Below are 19,366 nucleotides of genomic sequence, written 5' to 3' on the forward strand. Positions count from 1 at the left end.
CTGAGGGTTTCTCTGGTCTGATGTGCCCCTAGAAGGTCATACTCTGCCATTTTGTTCTTTAATACACGTGCCCAAGAAGGTGTGTCTCCCTGAAGCCTGCCTTCAGTTAATAGTGCAATAGGCATGGACCATCAGGAGATGGCCGCCTCCTGGCACTGGTTGCCAATGTATCACTTTCAGAGAGGCAGTGTGATGATCGCCCAACTGTCACCCAGCATTCCTAGTGGGTGCAGAAAGAGCCCTCTCTTGCCCTGCTCATGCCTAACTACCTGTAACAATGACATTATTTGGTTTTTGTTATTTCTGTCATTTTTGACAGAAGTACCTCAGGTGCCTGAAATAATACTTTAAAGGTACAAGGGGAATAGTTTTCCACATTCTCTAAAGAATGAGGCTCCTCAGATAGTCTCTGAAATGCTTCTGTAACCCACAAGTGGGTTCATTATTCAATGCCCAGATAGAGCAGGTTTACCAAGACAGGGGAATTGCCATAGAGAAAGAGTTTAATTCATGCAGAGCTGGCTGAACAGGAGACCAGAGTTTTATTACTACCCAAATCAGCCTCCTGGAAAATTTGGAGGCTAGGGTTTTTAAAAGATATTTTGGGGGGCAAGGGGTGACTAGGGAAGGGGTACTGCTAATCTGTTGGAGGTGCAATCACAGGGGTGTAGAAAATGGCCCTCCTGCCGCTGAGTCCACTTCTGGGTGGGGCCAGGTAACAGTTGGCAGGCCAGGTAGAGCTGTCAGTTGTCAGAAATGCAAAGCCTAAAAGACATCTCAAAAGGCCAATCTTAGGTTCAGCAATGGCGATGTCATCTCTAGGAGTAACTGAGGAAGTTGCCAATCTTGTGTTTCCCAGAGTAATCTTTTAAGTCTGCACGTTGGCAGAATTCAGGCTGCTTTCATCCTCCCAACCTGGTGGTCTTTCATTAATTTAACAAAGATGGTTTAGTTTTGGGCTATTATCATTTATACCATAAACTTTACTTTCTCCTAAAATTAGTTTGGTCCAAGCCCAAGAATAGCCTAGGGCAGTTAGGAAGTTAAAGGCAAAATGGGGGTTGGTTAGATTAGATCTCTTTCACTTCTATGCTTCTCTCACTGTTAAAACTTCTGCAAAGGCGGTTTTACTTCCTGTCCCTGTGGCCCCTCCCTACATGTCCTCCTTGCTGCCCCTAGCCTGCAGAAGAAGGGTGACCGTTCCTCAGGGAGCCACACACTCTGCCTGGGTCCAGCCGCCCCATCTGAGTCACCAACTCTGTGGGCAAGGCCACCTACACGCTGGCAGCATCTTCCAGGAGAGCAGAAGCTGTGGCCGATGTGTTGGGGTCTAGTCTGACCCTTACGTCCATGCGGCTCACTCATCTTTGCAGCAATTCCAATGTGTAGGTCTCATTATTCTCCCCATTACAGGTGAGGGAAGGGAATGCTCAGCAGAATGTTAAATAACAGCCCAGTCTTGGCTCACGCCAACAGGTGGCCCAGCTCAGGTTTCCTGGCCGGTCAGTGCTGCCCCTGCAACTGTGGCTGACTCTGTGAGTGCCAGGATTGTGGAGTGAGAAAGCTGCTGGGAAAGATGTCCTGTGATGAGGGCTCCTGTTGCTTGGAAAAGTAACCTTTGAATGCTGATTTTTATGCACCCACATTTTCAGAGAGATTCAAGCTTACGTCTAGTGCAACTCAAATGTTTAGGGAGATTTATGGAGATTCCAAATGGAAGTTTTTGCTGTTAGAAGTGGTTATAAACAACGCGAGGGGCAACTGAAAATTGCAAGCTGCTTTATGTTCATTTGCTTACAAGAAAGCAAATGGTTTGCCTTTGGTTTCAATTTAAAATGTACTCACTGGTTTGAGATGAAGCATGGGAAACATCATCCTCAGGGAGTTTATTTCCTAAAAGGAAAGAAAAGATAGCAGTGGGAAAATAATGGAGCTGTTTTTATCAAGTATCTGGTTTCTAATCTTTCCAGCTCTGAAAACAGTGTTGACTAAGTAGGAACATGTTATTTTGAATAAAGCTCTTGGGATAGTCTTTAGAGGGCACCTGATACCCTAACATTGACTCATTTATATCTACCTTTAATGCCACAGATAAATACCATGTATACGTAGTTCAAGTTGATCCTTTCCACAGTCAGCTGGATGAATTAATTGTGCAATTCTGTCCTGTTATACTTCCCTCCCCTCCCCTCCCCTCTTCCTGTCTTTTTTTCTTTTCTTTCTTTCCCTTGAGACAGGGTCTTACTCTGTTGCTCAGGCTGACTGCAGTGATGCAATCTTGGCTCACTGTAACCTCCACCTCCTGGGTTCAAGTGATTCTCATGCCTCAGCCTCCTATGTAGCAGTAATTACAGGCATGCACACCACCAGGCCCAGCTAGTTTTTTTTCTTTTTTCTTTTTTTTTTTTTTTTTTTTCCCTTTAGTAGAGACTGGGTTTCAGCATGTTGGCCAGACTGGTCTCAAACTCCTGACCTCATGTGATCCGCCCACCTTAGCCTCCCAAAGTGTTGGGATTACAGGCGTGAGCCACTGTGCCTGACCTCCCCTTATTTTCATCTATGCCTGAATGTTCTTTTCTTTGGTACAGATGGTGATTCTGTAGGGAGTCACTCACAAACTCAGTGCTGTTACCTATCCCGGGCTATTTGTCTGCAATCTCACAGCGTTCACTACGGCTTATATTTGCAATGCACTTTGTTGTTTTTACAAGACATTGCTGTTTTTTAAAAAATGTTTTTTTAAAGGCATACTTTTATTTAGGATTTAGAACAACATATTTTTTTTAAAAAAAATCTTACCTTATTAAGAAAGCATGCGAAGAAAAAATTGCATTTACCTTAGCATTTTATAGCTGTAACTTACCTGAAAATATGATACATAAAAAGTAGTTTTCTGTAAAGGACAGATGAGAATTATATGCCAAGAGGCTACTTTTTAATTGTTGAAGCTGTCCACTGAGCGACTTTTTGTAGACTGAGCTGGGAGGTGAAGGCTGTTGAGAGCCGGTTTTGGGGAGAAGACTCTGGAGTCCCGGGTCCCAGGCAGGGACAGCCTCCTTCCCCTCCTAGCGGACCACCTCTGGGCTTGTGGCCCTGGACTTGGGCCTTCTTTGGGAGCTTGTGGCGAAACAGAGCTCTCCTGCTGCCAGCGTAGCCCTCCTCACCTGAAAGAAATACTTCTTATGATTTGTGTGGTGACAGGGGCAGCAATTCTGGCAGGCCACATCAGCAGAAATGAAGCTCTGTGACCACAGTACGGGACAAGCCCGAGGTCCGGGAGAGGCCTTGGTTTCCTGGAGGGCAGCTGCTTGCCCCTCATAGGACCCTGATGCTAACTCTGGGCTCAGCCACTTGGACCCCTCATGCTGCCATGAACAGGAGCCCCTGAGGCCCAGCACTCCACAGCCTTCCATGTTTGCACCTTCCATGTTTGCACGAAGACATAAAACAAACATGGACTCCACCCAGATGCTTGGTCCAGGTGCACATCAGACACTGAGAACACCCACAGGGAAGAGGACTGTCTCACCCGGGTGGTCACTGCAGAACTACCCGAACACACGGCCAGGCAGTCAGGGAATCAGCATGTCACTGACAAACCGGACGAGCGGAGAAAGCTGATTTCCTAGTGTCCAGGGCTTCCCCGTGCTGGAGGGAGGGCAGAATCGCCCCAGAGGAGGTGACTCAGGCCCCTCAATCCGGGCATTTGTGCTTCCTCGCTATTATTACTCAAAACCAGGGAGCCAAATTTTGCACAACACGTGAAATTTACATGATTAAAAATACATGATTCACGCATTTCTCTGCTTACATACAACCAAGTGTGGGAAGTCTTGTTGCCAGGGTGGAAAGTATCTTGCAGGGGAGGTGTGTGGGAGCAGCCTGGAAGTCTGCTGAGGTCTGGTCATCGGCCTCTCAGGATTCCCGTGTCTCCAGGCTGAGCATCTGGCCTCTGCGACTCTTGTGAGGTTTTGCCCTGTTTTGAGAGAGCAGAAGAGAAATTTGGTGCTAGGAGGATGGAAACACTGCCATGCCCTGTTTCTCACTAAGAATCGTAACTAAAATGAAGCAGTCTTGCTTTTCTAACATTTTTCTCATGGGTGGACTTTAAGTAGGGTTTTTATTTATTTTCTGGTAATGTTTAACAGAAATTCTCTCTTGTTCAGTTTGTTTATATACAAATTTAGCTGCTTGAATAAGGGACTAGGTGTGAACTGCCAGCATAATGAGATATTTTTTTTCTTAACAAAAGTAAGTTTCCTGATGGCTGTTTCTGGCCTGGGGCAGGATGGCTGTAGGTGCTGACAGTACAGTCACCTGACACTTCCTGCCTCCATCTGCTGTGGCAATAGAGAGATGCGATGGTTAAATACTGTGGGTTTTTGGCTGTTTGGGTTTTTCTTGCAGAGATTACAGCGTTTTGGTGGAGATAGGTATGGAAACACAGATTTCATGCAAGGTATTGCAGGCTACAGTGGAGGTTGTGTGGGTGCAGTGGCCATGGTGAGGGGCCCCAGGGCAGGGGCCAGGCCAGGCAGGGCACCAACAGGCAGGACAAGCCAGGGAAGCGTCAGAGAGCTTGGCAATCATCCAGCTTATCTTCCGGTCACTGCCCCTAATCATGCCTCATGAGGACCCCGGCAGTCAGACACTCCTAGCGTAGAAGCTTCCCTTTTAACCACCAAATGTTCGTGAAAGGTGTATGGAGTCAGTGTTGGAAGCATGAAGCTGATGCCTGGAACTCAGAGAGTGGCTGATGGCCTACGTGGCCTTCACCTTTGGAGCTGGGCCCTGAAGAGAGGGACAGCAGGAAGGAGAGCCTCTTATCATTGGATGTGGCATGGAAGGCCTCGGGGTAGGAGGGGAGAATGGACTCCAGCCTTTCCTTAGGGCTCCTGAGCGTGAGCAGAAAGTAGCAGGTGCAGTGAGTGGCGCCGGTCCTGGGTCACGTGACCCGGCCGCAGGTGCAGTGCTAGTGACAGAGCACATGCCCGCTGGTGGGCCAGGCCTCTGCTTTCCGCTGCTCACCAATGGCAACCTTGATGGCTGGTGGCCTGGCATTGCCTGGTGACGGGTTCAGCCTTTTGGGTGTGGGATGCTCAAGCTGAGAGGCTGGCTGTATCTCGGTGTCCCTGGTGCCTGGTGTGCTGGTGGGAAGCCCTTAGACCTGCGGGTGCAGCACCGCGCTGAGAACCCCTGGCTGTGAGTAGGGGACCGATTCTCTCCCAGAGCCCCAGGCCCAGTCAGGACGTGTTTCTCCCTGAATTTCCTCCTCAGCAGGGGCTGAGAATGCTTCTGGAAAGTCCAAGCCAGGTGTTCTTTTGCAGGTACGTTCAGTTCCTCAGTGGGCTCCTGTCTGGATCGGTGAAAATGAATGCCTCTCCCCTGTTCCTGCATTTTGTCATCCTACACGGCACCCCCAACTTTGACACAGGTGGAGGTGAGTGTCCCTGCGATTGGCTTGCCCAGACTTGGGGCTGGTCCAGGGCCCCTCAATTTAGATAAGCCTTTGCTTTCTTCCTGAGAGGGCCCAGGATCTGCTCCTCCCCCTCCCCAGTGATTGACTGTGCCCCCCTTCTGTGGACAGATCACCATGTTTATGTGGTTGGGCCAAATTACTTAATCAGGGGAGAGACAAGGTGGCCAGTGAGGGGCATCAGAAATACCCCTGTGTGTATGCACAGTGACTCGGGCAGACAAGCATTGTTCTGGGCCACAGCTCCGGTGGGTCAGCTTTGCAGTTGGCCTTGAAGTCACAGCCGTGAAAGAAGCCCAGCAAGAGAGGCATGCATGTGACCCAGTCTCCCCCTGACGCATCTCATGAGCCTGTCTCCTCCTTTAAAATGACCCCACAGGAAAGCACACAGCACATAGCTGGGGGTGAGGCCCCTGAGCCCTCCTTCCTGTCCCACTTAGATGAACACAGCACACAACTGGGTATCGGGGCCCTGTCTCCTCATCCCCAGGCCCTTGCAGCTGCACTGAGCATGTGGCTGAGGGTCAGCAGCATTCCACCCCTCCTCCCTAGTCCCATGCAGGAGCACAAGGCACATGGCTGAGGGTCAGGGTCCTGTCTTCTTCTTCCCAGCCCAGTGCAGGTACACACAGCACACGGCCAGGGCTCAGGACCCCGCCCCTCCTTGCTAGTCCCATGCAGGTGCTTGCTCACAGGTTTCTTCTGTCTCTGAAGTACATCTGTGCCTTCAGGTTCCCCTGGTCATCATGGCCAGAGTGACCCTGCCAAGCTGCTGGTTGGTTTTGAAGCAGCCTGGCTCAATGATTCAGGAGCCTTTGCAACCCTTTGGATACAGGTCAAACTGTGTTCTGCAGACTTCTAGGACCGGGTTTGGCCTTTTCCTGCAGCAATGCTGTGGCTCCATGCACTGCCTTCCCAAACCTCAAAGGCTGGAGGTGTGGTCTGCTGGTCTCCTTGTCCCTTTCTTTCGGCTTGTCAAATTGCGGATTGTTCTGTCCTGGTCATGCCTCTACAGATGGTTGTACCTCTCTTTCAGTGTGCCGGCCCTTTCTGAAGCTCTACCAAGCCATGCAGCCCGTGTACACCTCCGGGATCTAGTGAGTGCTGCTGCTGCTTCTGCTGTGGGATCTGGATGGCCCAGGGAATTGCAGCCGAGCCTCAGCTCCCTGTCCCGCAGGAAGTGGGTGGGAGGGTTCAGGTCAGAGAATGCCAAGGAGCCAAAGAAGAGTCCAGAGGGGAAAACCATGGGGTGGCTCGTGCTCTGGCATCACTCCTCAGCCCTCCCTCCTGCTTCAGCCCTCCCTCCTGTCCGAAACAACTGTCTTTGGGCTGTAACGCCAATTGGCCCCATTAAGGGACATGTGGGTGGAGTCTCGAGGGGAGAGAGGGCCGTTTGCTTTTTGGAGTAAGATGGTCCCTTGGTTTTCAAGGGGGATTGATTCCAGGACCCCCTTTGATTACCCAAATCCGTGATGTTCAGGTGTGTTTTTTAAAACAGCATTGTCTCGAACTCCTGACTTCAAGTGATCCACCCACTTTGGCCTCCCAAAGTGCTGGGATTACAGGTGTGAGCTACTACACCCCTGGCTATTGTAGTGAAACCCTGTCTCTACTAAAAATACAAAAATGAGCCAGGTGTGGTGGCGCATGCCTGTAATCCCAGCTTCTCGAGGTGGAAGCAGGAGAGTCGCTTGAACCCGGGAGGCGGGGGTTGCAGTGAGCTGAGATGGCGCCGCTGCACTCCAGCCTGGGTGACAGAGTGAGAGTCAACAAAACGAAACAAAACAAAACGGTACTGTATTTTCACATGACCCGTGAACATCCTCTTGTATGCTTTAAATCATCTCTAGATTACATATAATACCTAATTCAATGTAAAGGCCGTGAAAATAGTTGTTAAAATGTATTGTTTTTAATTTCTGGCTTTTTTTTTATGGTTGCATTTTTATTTTTTATTTATTTCCCACGATATTTTCTATCCCCAGTCAGTTGAGTCCATGAATGTGGAGCCCGAGGATAGGGAGGGTTTACTGTGAGCATGCTGGAGAGTCCCGTCTTACCTCTGTGGTTTCTCTTTCTCGCTCCTTTCCATTTTGCTTTTTATTTTTATTTATCTTTGAGATGGAGTCTTGCTCTGTTGCTCAGGCTGGAGTGCAATGGTGCGATCTCAGCTCACCGCAACCTCCACTTCCCGGGTTCACCCAATTCTCCCCACTCAGCCTCCCGGGTACCTAGGATTACAGGTGCCCGCCATCATGCCCAGCTTATGTTTGGATTTTTGTAGAGATGGGGTTTCACAGTGTTAGCCAGGCTGGTCTCAAACTCCTGACCTCAAGTGATCCTCCTGCCTCGGCCCCTCAAAGTGCTGGGATTACAGGTGTGAGCCACAGTGCCTGGCCTTCTTTACATTTTAAACAGAAGGTAGCCACACATCCCCCAAATCTGTACACATTTCTAAGCTTTCTTTTTCTTTTTCTTTTTCTTTTTTTTTTTTTTTTTAATGTGGACAGGTATTTTATGAAAAGTAAATAAAGGTAACAAATATTCTCATTACTCAAAGAGCTGTTGTCACGTTTCTGGGTTTGCTTCAGGCCCTGTGTGCACTGACGTTAACTTTTGGAATTGCACCTGCAGTTTGTGGCTGTGCGCGCCCTGGGCCCCTTCCTCTAAGGCTGCATGGTCGTCTCCAAGCTCAGGCCCCTGGGGTCGGACCTGAGTCACTTGAAATTAGTCATTGACCCTGATGACGCTTTGAGTGCCCTCCTTGGCCTGGGAGCTTTCTTTAGCTTTTTAGATTCACTTAGATTCTCAGAAATTAGATTCCGGGCTGAGGGGGCATTCTGTGTAATTTCTGAGTTTTGGGTTGCAGGGTTACCTTTCCCTACAATGTATTCTTCCCAGGAAATCGTGAAGTTACATAATGCTCTGCTTTCTTCTTCATCCCAAAGCAACGTTGGCCCGGAAAACCCCAGCAGGATCTGCATTGTCATCGAGCCGGCCCAGCTTCTGAAGGGGGACGTCATGGTGAGTGCCTGCCGTGGCTTCAGCCGTGGCTTCAGCTGTGGCTTCAGCCGTGGCTGTGTCCTTGCCCTCCCAGTGGTGATGACTCAAAAGGACTGATTCTGTGCTAAAACAGTAACCCCAAAAAATGCCCTGTAGGAAGAATGAGCCTTTGCCTTAATGCTGGGGTCCCCAATCCCCGGGCTGTGGACCTTATCAGTCCGTGGCCTGTTAGGAACGAGGCCTAGTGAGGGAGCATGACTGCCTGAGCTCCGCCTCCCGTCAGATCAGCAGTGGCAGGAGATCCTCATAGGAGCGCGAACCCTATTGGGAGCTTTGTGTGTGAGCCACCTAGGTTACACACTCCTTAGGAGAATGATGATCTGAGGTGGAATAGTTTCATCCTGAAACCATCCTCCACCAGTCTGTGGAGAAATTGTCTTCTATGAAACCGGTCCCTCGTGCCAGAAAGATTGGTGACCACTGCCTTAAGGCATTTCGTTAACTTTCTGAATAAAACCACTTTAATGAAAGGGACAGAATGAATCTTCGTTCTTGATTCTCTTTCATACCAGAGCCCCTGGAGATACCTAACATGGAAATTAATGTCCTCACTCGGCCACTCACTTCTGACTGTGTTTTGACTGTAACTTGCATTCTTTCACATGATCACAGGCCTCCCAGCGTGTGGGTGCAGAAATAGAATATTTATGTATCGTTAATAGCCAAAAGTACGAAATACAGCTGTTGTGATTACAGCTTGATTAATGATCAAAACAATTATTTCTCCAGATAATCTTTTTTTTTTTTTTTGACAGTCTTGCTCTGTCGCCAGGCTGGAGTACAGTGGTGGCTCATTGCAATCTCTGCCTCCTGGTTCAAGAGACTCTCCTGCTTTGGCCTCTCAAGTAGCTGGGACTCTTAAGCACGTGCCACCATAGCCAGCTAATTTTTGTATTTTTTAGAACAGATAGGGTTTCAGCATGTTGACCAGAATGGTCTCTGTCTCTTGACCTCATGATCTGCCTTCCTTGGCCTCCCAAAGTTCTGGGATTACAGGCATGAGTCACCGTGCCTGGCCTCTCCAGATAAAAAATTTTGACTCTTGAGTGTGTTGGTTTTGGAGGAGATTAGCCATTACATTTTTGCCTTTTATTTTTCTTGAATACAAAACATTCACACGTTTAAAATAATTTTAAGAAAGTTTTTCTTATCTGAAATAAGGTAAGCTTTTAAGGCATATGTATGACTTTCAGCATGCATAGAATCATAGAATGTAAAGATTTCACGGCCTTAGAAGACCCACTTCTCTATAAGACAATAAGGTGAATGGCGAGTTAGCTTTTCATTGTATTATAAATGTCCTATGCAAAGTTTTTGAGGATTCTCACTAATTTTCCTGTAATCCCTGGATTTTAAAACCTTTGCTTAGTAGGTGGCAAACTCCCTGCCTTGCTGGTCCCCAATTCTTACAGAAGTCAAATCAGCAAGGATTGTGCAGGTAGAGATCATCTAGACCCATCCATGTGTATACGGTCCCTCTGGGGCCTCCGGGTCTGTCCTGCTTCACATGCTCATTACCTGGCTGAGGGGTTCTGCAGGCCTGGAGCAGCAGCTGGGCTTAGCCCTTTTCAAGGTATTGAGCCAAGCACTTTATACGCATTTTACCTCCTGTTTCATAGGCGAGAAAGCTGAAGTGTGGGGTGTGCTTTTTTTTTTTTTTTTTTTTTTTTTTTTTTGAGATGGAGCCTTGCTCTGTCACCAGGCTGGAATGCAGTGCACAATCTTGGCTCATTGCAACCTCCACCTCCTGGATTCAAGCGATTCTCCTGCCTCATCCTCCTGAGTAGATGGGATTACAGGCAGGTGCCATCATACCCGGCTAATTTTTTTTGTATTTTTAGTAGAGATGGGGTTTCACCATGTTGGCCAGGTTAGCCTCGATCTCCTGACCTTGTGATCCGCCCACCTGGGCCTCCCAAAGTGCTAGGATTACAGGCATGAGTCACTGCGCCCGGCCTGTCATATGTTTTGATAGACCTGTTTCCTCAGCTCTCTATTCTAGCGTCCTAAGAAGGAGGGCCTGGGCTGGAAGTCTGTCCTCAGCAGGGCTGTGCCACAGCAGTGGCGCAGTGGCCCTGTGGTTGGAAGTGAGAGGGAGGACTCAGGGGCAGAGAGGCATCTGCTCTGGTGTTCCCTCACGTCCTCTGCCCCAGAAGGCAGCCCTGGGCTTGTTTCCCAGGAGACTTCACTCCAGAGGCTCCTTCTCCCGGGACACTTCCTGGCTCATTGGACCAAGGGCCCGAGCCTTCATTGCGCACTGGCTATGTGAAGCACTGCACTTCTCCAGCCACGCTGGAATTGGGTCCAGTGTTCCAGCTTTAAAGAGGAGGCTGAGAGAGGCTGGGGCGATGCTGTGGGATTTGCACCTGCCTTCATCTTGTTTGCATAGTGTTCTGCCTGCCCTGGGAGACAGCGTCTCATCAGGCCTTCAGCAATGACTTGTTAAGGCCCAGTTCCTTTAAGGTGACTCATGGGAGGCAGCTGAATAGCTCAGTCATGGAGGGTGACCCTCAGGCTAAGATGTGGCTTTTGTCACCCCTCAACGGGTGGGCTCTCTCCCCTGGGCTGTTTATTCGATGGTAGCTGCAGGGTCTTCCTGAAGCCAGGCGCCTGGGGGAGTCCCCGCGCCCTGCCTGGCCCCTCTCCTCTCTTCCCAGCGGCCTCCTCGTCCACCTGCTTCCTCCTTCCTTCTCTTCCCCCCTCTTTTCTCTCCTACCCCGCCTTTATTCTCTCTCCTCCTCTTGCCCTTCTTCCTTTTCCTCCTCTCTGCTCCCTCCCTCCTTCCTCCTCATTACTTTCTGCGGCCCCTCCTTCCTATGATCATTCAGCCGGTCATCTTTTTTTCAACGTGTTGTGCTTTTTGAGTCCCCGTGCTTGGCTCTAGGCCCATGAGTGCAGTTTTTGCCTTGGAGGATCCTGGTGGGGACATGGGCATTCTGGCAGGAGGGAACCTGCAGATACTGTGTAGCCCTTTATGAGACCGGGGCGGAAGAGGTCACAGGAGGACTCAGAGGGGCATGACCTGTGAGTTGGCCCCAGGCTGGAAGGGGTGTTACTGTACAAATAGGGGGCGCAGCATCCCAGGCTCCGGGCACCCACGAGGCAGATGCTGTTGTTAGGATGTCTGTCTTGCGAGGAAAGTCATTTTCTAGGAAGGTTGAAGCCAGATTTTGTAGGGCTTACATATTTGCATGTTTTGTTTTGGGAAATGTAGACCTCTGTCCAGTGAAGACCATACTTAGGGTTTGTGAGGACTAAGTGTGCTCGGCCACCTAAGTCTCCCAGGATAGCGCCTGGCAGGGGATGAAACTGCACCAGCGTGACCCCCGAGGCATGGCCAGGTCACTGTCCTCTGTGAGACCAGACTGTGGCTTAGTCTTTGGGTCAGCCACTGCCTCTTCCCTCTAGAGAATCCCCAGCACCTCACCCCCCCTACAGGCCCTCTCCCTACGGCGCTGCGTCCCAACCTGTCCCACTCTGTAGTGGGCACCGCAGCCCCAGCGTGTGGTCTGGGTAGACATCACATGCACCCCTGTTGCGGCAGCTGGAATGTGGCTTTGAGCAGGTGGCATGGGCGGGACTTGGAGGGGGTGTGGTGGAGGTAGCAGTTTGGCACTTAATAACTGAGGCGGGCCCAGGAACAGGGTGGGGCAGGGCCGAGAGGGGCCGTGAGTAGGTGAAGGAGGTGGTGGCATCCTTTCCTCGGCATCCCACCTGTATCCTTTGGGAGTCTTCCCCAGTGGCCTCCAGGTCACCTTAGACTGGCATTTTCCAGCCTTCTATCTCCTCCCGGTCCTCTGCCCTGACTGGCTCTAACCTGCTTGGCATTCAGACTGTGTGTGCCTCAGCCCACTGGAACCCGCTGGCCGCTTCGTACTGTTCCAGCCGATCCTGCCGTTCTGTCTCCAAGCCCTGATCTAGCAGTGCCCAAACACCTCAGCCCTGACCTCTCAACTCAGGCTTTACCCTAGACAGACCCCTGCTCCCCATTTCATCAGCCGTGCAGATTTGACACAGAGTCCTGCCTCCAGCCACCATGATGGCAGCCCTACAGAGGCCCCTCCTTCCCTAGGACACTACCGCCTGTCCTCTGAGCTGCTCACCACGCATTGCAGACTACAGCTTCCCCTCTGGCCACCGTTTCCCTGCTGGGGAGGAGGTCCAAGTGCCTGTGCCTGACATAGGAGTTCCTAATCCTCCCACCCCAGTCTCATTCATCCCCAGAGATCCTGCGCTGTTGGTCACACTCCGCATCATTCTCTTTTTTTTTTTTTTTGAGATGGAGTTTCACTCTTGTTACCCAGGCTGGATTGCAATGGCACGATCTCGGCTCACTGCAACCTCTGCCTCCTGGGTTCAGGCAATTCTCCTGCCTCAGCCTCCTGAGTAGCTGGGATTACAGGCACGTGCCACCATACCCAGCTAATCTTTTGTATTTTTTTAGAAGAGATGGGGTTTCACCATGTTGACCAGGATGGTCTCGATCTCTTGACCTCGTGATCCACCCGCCTCGGCCTCCCAAAGTGCTGGGATTACAGGCTTGAGCCACCGTGCCCGGCTTGCATCATTCTCTTGTGTCTCTCTTGTCTTGCTGATGTTACCCACCCATGTCAGAGGTCCAACTCTGAGCTCTCGATGCCTGGGCGTGTGCTGTGCCCTTCCTGAAGCTGGGCTCCATATTCTGGAATCCACACCCCATCTACACCTCCGGGGTGACAGTTCTGTCTAGCCGTAGCCTCCAAAGTCTTTCATTGTGCTCCTCAGAAGGGGGCTGATGCTCAGTGGACCTCAGAAACTCACGAGGAGTGGCAGTGGCTTGCAACTGCTGAGGGCCTGCTGCGTTATCATGGCCACCACCTTACAGACAGAGAATCCGTGGCTGATGCCACATCCCTAGTGAGTCAGCTGAGCCTGAGTCTCTGAAAACCACTAAGACAGTGCGCCACGTGTCCACTGCCGGCTCCTACGTGAGTGGGGACGGCTGGCTGGAGGAGGCACGTCGTGGGCACGATGCTGTGATGAAGCCTGTTATGTTCTGGTGCATCTGCATCCAAGTGGAAGCCAAACGTCCCTGAAGAATGCGGGAGTGCGAAAGTTCTAGAATTCAGGCATCAGGTTTAGCTGGGAGTCTCTTGAGATCAATGTTTTATGCTGTGGGGGCATGAAACACATTCCATGTTTTATGAGTCCATGAGTTAAGAAATGCTGTTAGGTAGGAGGTTCCAGATCTTTTCACAGGAGATAGTTTGATAAAATAATTTCCTTCCTGTACCTTTGCTCATTCCTCACATGGGGTTTTTCCAGGATTGTATTATGATTTGATTTATGCTTCCTGTGTTTACGATGCCTTTTTTTGTACACTCTATGCTTATTTTGGCTTATGTTTTCAGATGGGTGGAGGAAGATGTGGGTGATGGCTGAAAAGTGTACTTTTCCATGGCAGAGGGTCCGTTTGCCTTGCCACGTTCATAGAAGTGATTAGCTAAGAGGTTTCACTTGGTTATCTGTCGCTGCAAAGCCTGACATACTTTCCACCTGTTGTAGTTTGCCAGGGCTGCCATCACAAAGCATGGCAGAGTGGGCCTTGGTCTCAGCTGAAACAACAGAGGTGATTCTCCCGCAGTCCTGGAGGCTGGGAGCCTGAGATCCAGGTGTGGTCAGGGTGGTTTCTCCTGAGGCCTTTCCTTGGCTTGGAGGTGGCTGTCTTCTCCCTGTGTCCTCACCCGGGCTTCCCTCTGTGTGTCTGTGTCCTTATCTCTTCTTATAAGAGCACCAGTTACATCAATCATTTGGGCCCAGCCTAATGACCTCATTTTAACTTAGCTTTGTAAAGACTCCACCTCCAAATATGGCCCTATGCGGAGGTGCTGAGACCTTCAACCTATGGATTTTGGAGGGATACCAGTTAGCCTGTAACAGCTCTGTTTATTAGATAACCTCTTCTAGAAAGTTTAGTAAGATTACTAGTGCAGTCAGGTGCCATTGACGGGCCAACCCCTGTGGCTGTGGTTTGTCACCAGCCTTTATCCTGAGCACATTCATCACGCAGACTGAATGAGGGGAGGCGGTGGACGCGTGAGTGGGCAGCACGGGGCTCCTGTTCCTGAGAGTCTGAGTCCTCCAGGGAGACGAGCGTGCAGATAGTTAGGGCAGGTGGAACTGAGCTTGGGGAAGGGTGCACGGAGATCAGAGCTGAAGGTTCAGATGGGAGAGATGATTTGCCTCGTGTCAGAGAAGGAGTGGCTTCACAGCAGAGCTGACATTCATGGTCGACCTGGAGAGTAGAGGCCCAGGGTGTCACTGGCAGTGCCCCTATGAGTCTGGAGTGCATGTTGTGCCGAAGCCCAGAAATCTCAGTGCTATTGATTCTCTCTGAAAATGATCCGAGGGAACAACACAGGAAGAAAAGAATGCGGTTGCATGTTTCTTGTTCTTAGCAAAGCATCCTTAGAGAGGATGGGGAGCCAACCCCTTCTCCTGTTCACACTGCTTCTGGGTGTCCTGAGGGTGTGCGCTGCAGGAGTAGCGGCTGATTCCTCCTCTCCAGCCTCTCCCCACTTCCTGTTGACCCACTCTGCTGTGCTCAGCACGGGGCACAGGACGCCCACACCGCCTTCACTTTCCCCTTCCTTCGGTTTTGCCCTGTGACTGCTTGACGTGCTCCGCTGCAGGTTCACTGAGCAAACCTTAGGTTGACAAGGCTCCAATGGGGGAAGAAGTTACAGGACCTTTCCTGTGCAAAGTTCAGATTCGCAGGTGGTTTTATGTCTTTTGGCAATAGTCAAGGCTTGGAGAGGATCCTGAGGAGGAGAAAGCACGTGCGTAGATTTACATCCTGAAGACTGCGCTCTCAGTCTGGGTGTTTTCTGAGGCTGTCTGTGTACTTCGAAGGCGGGAAGTGGCTTTCCAGGCGGGCCAGCCATGCTTCCTCGTCCTCCTTCAAAAAGGCCTCTTGTCCTCCTTGAGTTTTGCCCTCCTTGGTTCTGATGTGTCCCTTGTCTGCAGGCATATCTGCCTGGCTTTCCTCATGAGGGCTTCTGCACTGGGGCTTGTTGGCGAAGATCACGGTGGTCAGGTTCACAGAGAAGGAAGGGCCAGAGTCAAGTTGAACTGCGGAAAGTGACTTGGGACACAGAGCCCCACTTGCCGTTCCTCGGACTTAGTTACTAGCAGAGGGCGCTGCCGCAGGCAACGGCAAAGCTGACCTCAGCGCGCCGTCTGCCTTCACCTGTACACAGCCAGCCCATCTCTGGTGGACCGCTCCCAGCTGCACACTTGACCCATCCCGTCTTTGCAATGTGCTTTTCACAAAAGGTCAGATTCTTAAGCCTGCTCCTTTCCAAAGGGCAGGACCTCAAGAGGTTTAGTAAATATGGCGCAGTTAGGCAGTGCCATAGGGAGGGCAGCCGAGGCGTTATGTAACTCTGCTCAGGAATTCACACAGGCAGCGGGCCCATCAGGAGTCTGGCGGGGCTCCAGGGGCCTGATCCAGCTTGCTGCCTCCCTGGTCTCGACTTTCAGGTCCAGGGCTTGCAAACACTTGCTTCATCTTGCTGCCCTGCTCAGGCAAATCCACGGCCACTTGAATTTTCTGTTCATGGTTTCTGGCTTCAGAACCTCACTCCGGTGACCTGACTTGTAAACAAAGGTGATGCCTGCTCAAGGAGTTTGTCGCTGGTTGTTTCTTAGCAAGGGCACTTATGCAAGGCCAGGGAAAATGAAAGTGTTCTCCTGAGACTCTGCCCCAGGAGAGGTTTCTCCAGATCTTTGTTGGACACATCACAGCATTATTTTGTGAATGTCGTTCCCTCTCCCTTTTACGCTGGCTGGGTCTTAATCCACGCTGTCATCTCAGCACAGTGGACTTGGTTGTGTTTTCATTTACAGCCAATATTTATCCACCTTTCAATTGCTTTAGGTCGTGAATTATGATATTGCGAACGTCTGAAGTCATTTTTAGCTCCAAGTGAAATCATGGTTAGTGTTGGCCCTGCCTGACCTGTATCTTTGACCTGTGAGGCTTAGCCAGCAAACTATTTAACCTCCAAATATGTGATTGTTGTTCATTCTCTGAGGACACGGATTCCTTGAGGCCTGCGTGGACAGTCGGCTTCACCACCAGCAGGGTGTTGAGTGAGAATGTTACTCTTTTCTGTTAGGGATGCTTTGAGGGTTCTGCTCTTGCTTAGTCAATTTAGGGAAAGCGGATCTGAACAGGAGCCGCCTAACAATGGCTGGCATTTCGGGAGGATGGGAACCTGAGGACTGGCTTCTGAATTGGGGGCTGGCATTCCTGGACTGATACCTTAAACCTTGACTCTGTTGATCCAAGGTGCTTTTTCTCTTGTTGATGGAGAGCTTGAAATTATTTTTATTTTATGTGGCCCTAAGCAAGTCATCAGCTGTCTTCAGACACCGGATTGATGGATAACTTATTTGAGAATTCCATTTGCCTCCCTTTGAATTGGTGTACTTCAGGTGCAAACACTGGCATAAAGACAGGTTCTGTTCCAGGTCACCAACAGCGTGTCCAGTACAGTCAACGGCACAGGCATATATTATACCACTGTTGGAAAACAAATCTGGGCTGTGGTTTCTGAATTGCTTCATCAGACTAAAAGAAAGCAAGAGTGCCTGCATGCAGCCTTTCCCATTGAGATCATCATTCACCCCACAAATTTTTGAGAACCAAGTTCCCCTCTCTCCAGAAGCTGATGCCCTTTAAATAATATATTCATATAAATAAAACATCTCATTATTGGATTTATAAATTATATTATGTAGTATTTATTATATGTAAATTTTTATATAAATTTGTAACCATTTATAAATTAATTAACATGTCATGTAATCTTTATAATGACATGGCCAGGTCAATATCACAGTATTCATTTTGTAGTCAGAGAATGTAAAGTCTAAAGAGGCTGTAACTTTCCCATGATCGGAGCGTCCCCAGCGAGTTGTGGTGTGAGCATCACACCGTGTGCTTTTGTGGTTGGCTCTAGGATAGATAGCACAGTGACGGGCCGTGCACATCCTCTGATGCAGTGTGTGCTATTTCTCATTTCATTTTTCTATGCTACAGAATTCTGACTGCACATGTTTGAATTGTTGTTTTAAATACAAATATTCCAAAATCTGAAGGCAAAGGATCAACATATTCTGGAAACACCCTGGGGAGAACCAGGTAAACAAAACTAAAACTAGAGGGATGAAGGGAAGATTGCAGACTCGAATCACTCTAATCTTGATGAAATGCTTGCATTGCATTTGTATCTTTTTTTTTGAGTCGGAGTTTCGCTCTTGTTACCCAGGCTGGAGTGCAATGGTGTGATCTCGGCTCACCGCAACCTCCGCCTCCTGGGTTCAAGCAATTCTCCTGCCTCAGCCTCCCGAGTAGCTGGGATTACAGGCACACGCCACCATGCCCAGCTAATTTTTTGTATTTTTAGTAGAGACGGGGTTTCACCATGTTGACCAGGATGGCCTCGATCTCTTGACCTCATGATCCACCCGCCTCACCTCCCAAAGTGCTGGGATTACAGGCGTGAGCCACCGCGCCTGGCCTGCGTTTGTATCTTAAAGGGAGGCATTTGGGGGCCCTTGTACCAAGTACCATGTTGATTGTTCTTTCTGTTACATGTTAGGAGCATAATTCTGATCTCTTGCCATTGGTCCTAAGAAGATCTGTTGACGTAGATAATACATAATTATTGTACACCCTGGAGGGCTTGTGGTTAGTGGGTGGATTTTGTCTCCATCTGACCTGCTGTGTTGATGGTGGTTGTTGAGAGCCGTTGAGTTAGGGAAAATCCTGTGGCTTTCTGTGTCGTTCAGAAGAAGCGGGAGTCAGTTCATGAGTTGGTCAGGAGGACTAGAGGGGTGGTGTTTACCTCTCAATGGAGTGTGTATGATGCAGCTGTTAGGATCTCAAGCTGGCAAACAAGGATAGCGTTGAAATCCCTAGGGAAAGCCCCGAAGAGGGGGCCACGTGAGTTCAGGCAGCAGTTTTTCCCTGCCAGTGGGATAGACCACTCTTTCACTGCGGAGCCTTAGGAGTATTTGAAAACTTGTGCTATGAAAAATAGGAATCTTACAGGAGAATCTTACAGGAGAATCTGCCTGTTTGGGACAGGCAGATCCTCATCTCCCGCCCCTCCGTCCCTCCCGGGCACAGTGGCCTGCCTTCTCCTGCCTTCTGGTGTGTGGAGTGAGCTAGGATTGCTGTGTAGCTGCTGTGAGGGGCAGTGGGGAGACCTGGGGGAGCATCCCGGATTCCTGGAGAGGGAGGGCGGTCCTGGCCTGGAAGGAAGACCTGCACTGGGCAGAGCGGTACTGACGGGAGGGGCACGGTGAGCTGTGGTTGGGGACACTCCGCTGTGCCCCTTATGTGGCTCCCTCTGTTTTCAGCCAGGACACTCCCCGCCTGAGGGTTCTGAGCCCACAGCTGCCTACTGAGGAGTTTCCCGACTCCTGCAGGCAGATGTTGGGGCCCATGGCAGCACGGGCTGCTCTAACTCTGTGAGCCATCAGCTGCTTCACATCGTGGTGGTGTTTTAATTTTTTTATAGCTCTGGTTTTCTTAAGTATTTATAAAATTTGAGAACAAGCCTGGCTTGAATTGAGCCCTCTCTTTTCCTTTTCTCTTCCATAACCACTTGCACTCCCCATTTCCCAGGCACGCAGTAGGAGGAAGGCAGACAGGGAGAGGCGGGTGCTGTCATCCTTAGCAATGTGGGGGCGTGTGTGCCAGAAGGCCCTCCCTCCTGGGGTCTCTACAACATGCCCCAGGCGCAAGCATTTGATGGGTGGTCGGTATAGTGAGTG

General features: G+C 50.1%; 1 protein-coding gene across 11 annotated transcripts in view; it reads left to right on the plus strand.

Annotated features, from left to right (window-relative positions):
* Positions 1-19,366, plus strand: part of TNS3 (tensin 3) — a 313,618-nt gene that overhangs the window by 171,786 nt on the left and 122,466 nt on the right. For all 11 annotated transcript variants that reach the window (XM_074379714.1, XM_003930795.4, XM_010341376.3 and 8 more), the window contains 3 exons: positions 5,328-5,440; positions 6,513-6,573; positions 8,425-8,500. In XM_074379714.1, coding sequence (XP_074235815.1) covers positions 5,328-5,440; positions 6,513-6,573; positions 8,425-8,500 — 250 coding nt within the window. The remainder of the gene's footprint in view (positions 1-5,327; positions 5,441-6,512; positions 6,574-8,424; positions 8,501-19,366) is intronic.

This window comes from Saimiri boliviensis, chromosome 10 (assembly GCF_048565385.1).
Source record: "Saimiri boliviensis isolate mSaiBol1 chromosome 10, mSaiBol1.pri, whole genome shotgun sequence".
NCBI classification, from domain to species: domain Eukaryota; kingdom Metazoa; phylum Chordata; class Mammalia; order Primates; family Cebidae; genus Saimiri; species Saimiri boliviensis.